Below are 8,565 nucleotides of genomic sequence, written 5' to 3' on the forward strand. Positions count from 1 at the left end.
AGGGGAAGATTTGTAGAGAGTAAAGTAAGGGATAGGCTGACAGAGAAGAGGAGGGTGGACGGAGCGTGGGGAAGGAGGGAGGGCCTTCTCACACCTGAAGGTGTAGAAAGTGGGGGATGAGGATGGAGAGGTGCAGACAGAGACGGAGGGGGTGATGTCACGGCTGATGTTGATGTAGGTGTGGAGTTCAGAGTTCACGCTGGCATAGCGGGCAGGGGGTTTGGGGGGTCTCGGTGGGGGCTCTATGGGCGAAGAGGTCTCTGATTGTGAGACCAGGGGCTCGTCACAGTCTGAAGGTGCTGTCAGATCCACTCCAGCATCAGAGAACTCCTGGGAATCTCCCAACGACCCTCCCCGGCCCTTATACAGCTTCCAAGACATATCCACGTTCCCCATCTCATCCAGAACATCAGAGAGATCCTCCTTGCCCAGATCACCTAGATCCAGTCCCTTCTCATGGAGCCTGGCGATGTGGGCCAGCTTCACCTGCCTGTTGACACTCTCCAGTCGGTCCAGGTGATCCAGTCGATCCCTCAGTAGATCCCCCTGAGGATCCCCCTCCAGGTCCCAGCGAGCCACCTGAATCACCTGGCTAAAGCGCTCCATCTTTCCAAAGTCTCCCACTGACTCCAGGAAGTCCAGGAGGCCTAGTTTGGCGACGTCTGACCCTAAGCCTGTCTGACCTTTGACCCCCAGGTAGTCAGTGGAGGAGGGGGAGGCGGGGGCGGAGGGGTAGCCCTCGTCTGGGGAGCAGGCGTGTGGGGGGGAGGAAGGGCAACGAGAGACAGAGGGGGGTTTGGGGTTGAGGAGCAGGACTGGGGGTGAACGGGAGGCTGGGTAGCGTTCAGGAACGTGAATGAGAGTGTGGTCCTGAGAGATTAACAGATCAGCGTTCCCCTTGTGGCCAGAGGACGAGAGAGAGATGGAGAGATCGGCGCAGTCTGACTCCAGATCGGAGCAGGAGCTGATGGAAGTGGAGGATGAGGAGGTGGAGGAGGTCAGGGAGAGATCCAGGAGAGAGGGAGGGAAGTCACAGCACGATGGGACCAATGTGTCATCATCATCATCATCATCATCATCATCAACTTCAACATCCACACTGTTTTCCTCTTCCTCCGTTTCTTTCTTGTTATCCATCTCTTCCTCCTCTGTTTCTTTCTTGTTATCTATGACCACATCTGTGTTCTTGTTAACATCTGCATTCTCCTCATCTTTTATTCCTTTCTCCAGTTCCAGGCCATTTGGGGGGCATGCCGGGGCCAGGACCTGAGGCTGGGGCCTGGTCTGAGAGGGGCTGGCCTGTGTCTTGGTCTTGCCCCCTGTCCCCTCCTGTCTCTGGGGTAGCAGGGGAGGTGGTGGAGGGGGCTGAAGCTTCAGCTGCTGTCTGATGGAGATGGTATTGTTGTTGTTGTGGTTGTGGTTGAACAGACTGTTATTGTCCTGGGGGGAATGGCCGTCGCAGCACAGACAAGGCAGGCTGGGTTCATTACAGTTGGGGTCAAGATGAGGAAGAAGAGGAAGAGGAGGAGGAGGAAGAGGGGCGCGTTTCAACACAGCTGCTGCTGCACGGACACTTTTGGGTTTGGGTTTGGTCGTAGAGAGGGGAGCTGTGTTTCTCTGTAAGCCCAATCTGGACTGACCCAAGGGGGCATGAGGCTGGACCCCCACCCTGGTCCTGGAAGACTCGGGGGTCACTTTGGTGGCGCGCCGAGGAGAGGAAGAGGAAATGGTGTTCATGTTTTTGTCTTCCCTCTGGGAAACAGGGCCGTGTGGCTTTGGTTCCGCTGCGGTGGTGGTCCGCCTGCTCGTGTCGATACGACGAGGCCTCAAGGGCGAAGCGAAGGTTCGGCTAGAGGAGTGCATTTTAGGAATAATAGTTTTCTAATTGTCAATTATTTCTGTTTCTATAGAAACAGGGGTTCTGTTTTCTATCTAAAGGATGGAGAGATCCAAAACATGACGGTCACATCTTGGCTTGACTCCAAAGATCCTGCAACATCAAAAGAGACTTGCAGTCAATAGAGGCACAGCAGATAATAGAGATGAGAGGAGTCTGTGCTTCCATGTTCCTCTAACTGCACAAGGGAGCAGCTTGTTCTTGTTCATAAGAAATCTTAGAAGTTAAATCATCCCCTGGTTTGTTCCATATATCTATTGGGCTTTTCTGCTGTATAATTACCTCATCAGTGCTGGGACTAGTTAGATGAAAATTAAATCCATCTCTCCTCTCCTCCCTCCCTCTCTCTCTATATATACAGACAGAGAGACAGACACGTGCACACACACACACACACCTAAATTGTCATCCTTCAGCATCCCAGCATTTAGCTTGATGGCGTGATGATGTTAAACCCTTGAGAAAGGATGTACTGTAACTCTCACTCTCTCTCTGACAAATAGGTTAAGTAAATTGAATCGTGATAAATCAAAATGAACTATCTCAATTCTAAGCTTATTTGCATTAGTGGCAAGTCAGTTAAGAACAAATTCTTACTTACAATGACGGCCTAGGAACAGTGGGTTAACTGCCTTGTTCCCGGGCAGAACGACAGATTTTTACCTTGTCAGCTCAGGGATTCGATCTAGCAACCTTTTGGTTACTGGCCCAACGCTCTAACCACTAGGCTACCTGCTGCCCCAATATAGAGCCTAGTACAAACATCTTTAGTAAACAAGATCAAATGATTTAGAGCAGAAAATCCTTAGTTGCGCAATGCCTAAGGTACAGGCTGTCTTTTAAAAGCCATCCACTGCCCAGGCTAAACACACTGCTCATATTCCTCCACAGCAGCCGCACCGTGCCCTTCACATCAAACCGGGAGAAGAAGGTAGGCCCATATAAATCAGAACCTGAACAGCGCTTAGATCGGGCCTGGGACACGTCGCCCTGTTCAGAACCGTTAGAATAACGCCCCGTAACCGCAGAGCACATCATCTGCTGGATTTTTGGTATTTACCATCGGATTTACCGACCTGAAGTGGCGGATGGAGACCGTGGAGAGGGGGAGGGAGAGGAGGAGGAGGGGGTACCTCAAGCCGCATAGTCCTGACACAGCCACCACCCGCTACTATGACAAAATGTATCGCAATTTTTATTAAATGAACTATAACCGTTGGCTATAAATCAAGAAAACGGCTATTCAAATTGGTTATCTGGATCTCGGGATGTGGGCAGGGGTTGAAAGCATAGCAAAACGTATAGCCTAGATCTCGGTACATAGAGAGCATTTGATCAACAACACCCATAATCATATGATTGTGAGATATTTGACTCACCATCGGCTCGGTTGTGGAGAAGATGGAGAGGCTAGAGCCCGTTCTCGGTAAACGGATGCGAGCGCGCGCAACCCCGTCCGACCAACGAACAGCCGCTCTAAGGGTTAAAGCGCGATCTCTCTCCTCTCGCGACCACCTTATCTTCGTCATCCGCCTCTTTCTCTAGCTCCTCCGCCGGGAACACACCCCTCTTCTGCCTCACCAATCAATCTCCCTCTCTGTTCATGTCAGCTCCTTCCATCCCCCAGCCTTCCCTTCCTCCCTCCAAGAAGAAGACAATCACTACGGAATCTTCTACCGTATTCTCTTTGATCTCTACTATTGGAATCATTCTTCCTATCCGCCATCACACTCCCTCCATCTTTATAATTCTCTTTCCTTCTCAGTGGTAAAAGCACATGCTGTATAGTAGTCTGTTCACACTGATGAGCAAGACAGGGCTATACTGTTTCCCTATTAAACACAGGAACCGTGAAAAACACACTCATTGTCTTTATGAATCATGATGGAAAGCCATACAGTGTTAGAGCTCGCTGTACTTTATATTGTTTTCCACTAAAGTTCTGAATACCAAACCCATGTTGGTCACATTTCTTTATTAAAAGCAATAAGATGCCATATTGTCAGCAGCAGGTAGATGTACAGTAGTAATTATACAGAAAGAGATGATTACACAGAGGGAGATAGAGAAAACAAAATACAAAGACAGAACATGGTGTGAGAGACAGTAGGATTGTTCCTTTCAGGAAGCTCCTGCTCTATAGACTGCACTCTACTAAACCACTCGGCCGGTAGAGACCAGAGCACTCGGCCGGTAGAGACCAGAGCACTCGGGCCGGTAGAGACCAGAGCACTCGGGCCGGTAGAGACCAGAGCACTCGGGCCGGTAGAGACCAGAGCACTCGGGCCGGTAGAGACCAGAGCACTCGGGCCGGTAGAGACCAGAGCACTCGGGCCGGTAGAGACCAGAGCACTCGGGCCGGTAGAGACCAGAGCACTCGGGCCGGTAGAGACCAGAGCACTCGGGCCGGTAGAGACCAGAGCACTCGGGCCGGTAGAGACCAGAGCACTCGGGCCGGTAGAGACCAGAGCACTCGGGCCGGTAGAGACCAGAGCACTCGGGCCGGTAGAGACCAGAGCACTCGGGCCGGTAGAGACCAGAGCACTCGGGCCGGTAGAGACCAGAGCACTCGGGCCGGTAGAGACCAGAGCACTCGGGCCGGTAGAGACCAGAGCACTCTGCTAAACAGGGCCCCAGGTTGTCATCCTGATTGATGTGATCATCAACCAATAATAATATCACTCCCTGCCGTCATCATCAAATCCACAGGATTCTAGAGCAGACAGCTCCTAACAGTGACATGATGTCATACTCACGTCATCATCAATAAATAAAGAGATTGACACAGAGACAGACATACTTTTTTGATGACATGATATTCCCAGTTTGAGTAATCAGTTATTCTGTACATAATTGAAAATCATATTATGGAGAAAAGAAAGTGGGCACACTGGGGTCCTTGAAGACCAGGTTTAAGACTGACTGGCCAAATCGCAACCAGGATCACTCACAGTCCAAACTAAAGCCTTGTTCTATTTAGGTCCCTAGACCCTTAACCTAACCCAGGGCTCTCCAACCCTGTTCCTGGAGAGCTACCCTCCTGTAGGTTTCCACTCTTATTACAATCAGGTGCGTTAGATTAGGGTTGGAGCGAAAACCTACAGGATGGAAGCTCTCCAGGACCAGGGTTGGAGAGTCCTGCCCTAGCCCTTAACCCCATGGTGTTCACTGAAGGGGTAGGAGCAGGGGACCGAAATGGAAGCAGCCACACCAACTAGCCCTCCTCAGTCCAGCTACAGTGCAACACACACTAAATAAAAACAGTCCCCTCATCATAGTCTTCACTTGTTTCTCTTGTAGATTTTCTTGGCGAAATTGAGGAAAACTGCGTGTGGAAGGTTTTGGGCGTGACGCGCGATGAGTTTCTGTAAGCGCTGATAGCTGTCATCTTCGTATTGGTGGTACAGGGTGGGCATCTGTAGGGTGTTGTACAGTGCTTTCACCTTCTCCACACTCACACTGTCATGCCGACCATAACATGACTGGAAGAGGAAAATAAAATAAGTGAATTATTGCTCACCAGAGATAGTCTAGTCAGAGCAGTTTACTGTATTGAGCTATGTAAAGACATGAATAAATGCATTCATCCCCTCCATCCATCATGGTTGACCTCTCACCTCCAGCTCTGCCCTTTGTTCCGGGGTCATGACCCCTAGAGCGGTCACCACCAGCCAGCCGCATTTGTTGTCCTGGATGTCTGTTCCAATCTTCCCCGTCACCGCCGGGTCACCATAGCAATCCAGGTAGTCATCCTGGCAACAGAGAAACATTGTTAAACAATGCTGTTATGACATTGTTCGTGTGTGTGTGTGTGTGTGTGTGTGTGTGTGTGTGTGTGTGTGTGTGTGTCAGTCTCATAGAATTACTGTGGTCTCACCTGTATCTGGAAGAACTCTCCCATCTCCAGTAAGATGTGCTTGGCGTTGTTGTGTTCCCCTTCACTGTCGATGCCCGCCTGGGAATTATTCAGAAAGAGATACTCCATTTCTATAAGTTACAGTTTCTGCACCTTGTATAATGAGACTGACCAGACATTACAACACTAAACACTCACCATGTACATGGCTGCTGCCACAGGGAGGTAGAAGGAGTAGAAGGCAGTCTTGTACTTTACTATGGCCTTATATCTGACACACAGGGAGAGGGAGGGAGAAAGAAGAAAGATTATACCCTTCCAAACCCCAACAGCCATACACTCATTCTGTCAACAACACCCAATCACCTGTACCTTAAATCTCCATACATATCTCACACACACACACCTCTCCATGGTGAAGCGGTTGAGGTCTATTTGACCAGGAGGAGCGGTCATCAGGTCCAGTGCCTGGCCCAGCTCTGTCTGGAAGGACGTCTGAAACACACAGGGACAGAGAAACAATAGTCAGCTACAGCACAAGAGTCAGCTGTGTGTGTGTGTGTGTGTGTGTACCTCAGTGAAGAGCTCCAATAGGTGTACGTAGTAGGGCTGTGCCCTGCAGTGTCTGCGCAGTAGTCTGTAGATGGATCCCTCCAGGAGGAAGGAATCATTGATGGCATCCAGACCCACTCTCTCCTGAGAAACAACAGCCATGTTACTGACTGAGCAAACCCTTTAAACCCTACTACGTTAACAGGGACACATGGTGTTGTTTGCAGGTGATGCAATATGGAAATTGATGTAAGCTTACAGTTAGTTTTGGGTAAACCAGTTGGCTGACCATAACCATGCTTTTAGATTAGACTACAATTCTTGTGTGAGCGATAACATTAGTCAGTCTCACCCTCTTGTACCAGCAGGGCTGACCTCGCCGAGTCACTGAAGCATCCATGATGTCATCAGCTACCAGGAAGAACGCCTGGAGCTGAGAGAGAGAGAGAGAGAGGAGAGAGAGAGAAATAAAAAGTCAGCGTTAGTCACTTCACTGTGGTACCTCAGCAAAGTGCTAATTGATGCAATAACTGAGTGTGTGTCTCTCACCAGCTCAATGCACCAGCCAACCAGCAGGGCCCGTCGCACAGCATCCTGGGTCAGCTCAGTGGGAGGAACAAGCTCCCTCAAAGAGCCAATCACAGACAGACCTCTGTTTCTTTTTCCTCCAGGAGTGTTGTAATGCAACACCTAAGAGAAAGAGAGACAGAGAAATAGAGATGAGTTGTATGGCATCTTTGCACATCTCAATTTCTCAAATCAAACCCAAGAAACTACCCCTAGACACTTCTCATAGATCTGAAAGAGAAATACTTTTTTTTAACACTTCCTATGGTGGTCTCAAAACCCCTACACACCCTACCTCTCGGAGTCTGTTGAGAGCGTCAGCGAGGACAGAGTCTGTGAGGTCTTGCTCTGTGAGCTCAGTCACCAGCTCCTCAAACTGGGCTTCAAACAGCTGTGGGTCTGACTGCACTGCCCCCGAGTGGTGGGTCCCGTTGCTGCAACTACTGTCACCCTGAGAGCAAAGGACATTTCAGATTGTGAGGGACAGGCAAGAGGGAGATTGGAAACTAATGATGTTGCTTTCTAAGCAACACATGTTAATACAAGGTCTGGTTTGTGCTTATCCCCCCCCCCCCCAAAAAAAAATGCTGACACAGAAACATAGTTCACAGTGTCAACGACAACAACTCTCAATTTGTTAGCTAACAGTACTAAGAGTTGGTTGGCTATACCAATGTAGCTAACTAACTAAAACTGTAAGCTCATTACACACACAAGCAGAAAGGGTGAACATCTTTACAGCAAACTGCACAACTACAGTAAATGACAGCTAGCAACATCCCAGCGGTGCTGTCAGCAGTAGCTTCAACAGTCTGTTCTCTGCAGTAATGTGACGAATTTGAGGTGAAACTAACTAACAGTCTGTGTTCACTATTGCGAAAGACCCAGATAAACAAAGTCTAATAATAGAGATGACCCACTAACATTAGTAAAAATAGCAAGTTACCTTGGCTAGAATACGACTAGCTAGCTAACGTTACCTAGCTACTGTAGACAGCGCTTAGTCTCCAGATAGTAAACTTGTCTGGCTAGACATTCACGACACAGAGCGATATCAAGCCTGAAAGTTAGATCCCTTTCATAAATAGATAACTAGATAAGCAATTACACACTAGTTGCAATATCTGCAGTCCTTCTTACCATGATTATCTTGTCCTTGCTCGTAGTGACAGTCTGTTTGGCAAATCCCTCTTCACTGGTGTTTCTTTACCTGTCGAATGGGAGAGTATGACGCACACAGAAGTTGGGAATTCGGTGTATTGTAGTTTTTGACCACGTTGGCGTTTATTTTATCGCTTAGCTTCTGAACTACATGTCCCGACAGCCTTCGGAGTGATGGCAGGGCCGTGGGACCACAAGGCTTCATATGACATCGAGCCTTTTGATTCGATAACGCCATCGAACCAGGATGGGCTTTCGGGCTGACTAACCAATAGAAATCCGGAAGAGGAGGAGTTTAGATGGGGGGACATGTCTGATGTTCAGAGAGTTTTGTGGTGAAAGGAACTGCCCTCAAAATATGTACATTAACCCAATCAATTGCTTAGCATGAGTTAGAGGTTTCTTGGCTAATAGTCTAATACATGAAACAATATATAATATGCAACAATAAATCTGTGCTTGCATAAGAATAGAATAAAATGGAATAGCGCATTTAGACTAGCTACACATTTTGAACGCATTACACACATGA

At 48.7% G+C, this 8,565-nt stretch overlaps 2 protein-coding genes across 3 annotated transcripts in view; both read right to left on the reverse strand.

The window, feature by feature from the left end:
* LOC106605889 (uncharacterized) overlaps positions 1-3,428 on the reverse strand; it is a 30,625-nt gene extending 27,197 nt beyond the window's left edge. Inside the window, 2 exon segments of the mRNA XM_082975582.1 lie at positions 1-1,990; positions 3,277-3,428. Coding sequence (XP_082831708.1) covers positions 1-1,863 — 1,863 coding nt within the window. The 5' untranslated portion in view covers positions 1,864-1,990; positions 3,277-3,428.
* A 1,266-nt stretch (positions 3,429-4,694) lies between these two features.
* Positions 4,695-8,131, reverse strand: LOC106605924 (farnesyl pyrophosphate synthase). Of its 2 annotated transcripts, none has more exons than XM_014201925.3 (10): positions 8,013-8,131; positions 7,168-7,323; positions 6,855-6,995; positions 6,658-6,738; positions 6,327-6,449; positions 6,160-6,248; positions 5,952-6,024; positions 5,775-5,852; positions 5,515-5,649; positions 4,695-5,379 (listed from the first exon to the last, which is right to left on the reverse strand). In XM_014201925.3, exons 1-10 carry the CDS (start codon positions 8,013-8,015, stop codon positions 5,179-5,181), a joined length of 1,080 nt encoding a protein of 359 aa, XP_014057400.2. In that variant the 5' UTR covers positions 8,016-8,131; the 3' UTR covers positions 4,695-5,178. The 2 variants fall into 2 exon arrangements, with proteins under 2 accessions (XP_014057400.2, XP_014057401.2); XM_014201926.3 differs by lacking the exon at positions 8,013-8,131 and adding an exon at positions 7,819-7,938.
* Between the last annotated feature and the right edge of the window lie 434 nt (positions 8,132-8,565).

This window comes from Salmo salar, chromosome 05, assembly GCF_965601325.2.
Source record: "Salmo salar chromosome 05, fSalSal1, whole genome shotgun sequence".
Taxonomy (NCBI): Eukaryota; Metazoa; Chordata; class Actinopteri; order Salmoniformes; family Salmonidae; genus Salmo; species Salmo salar.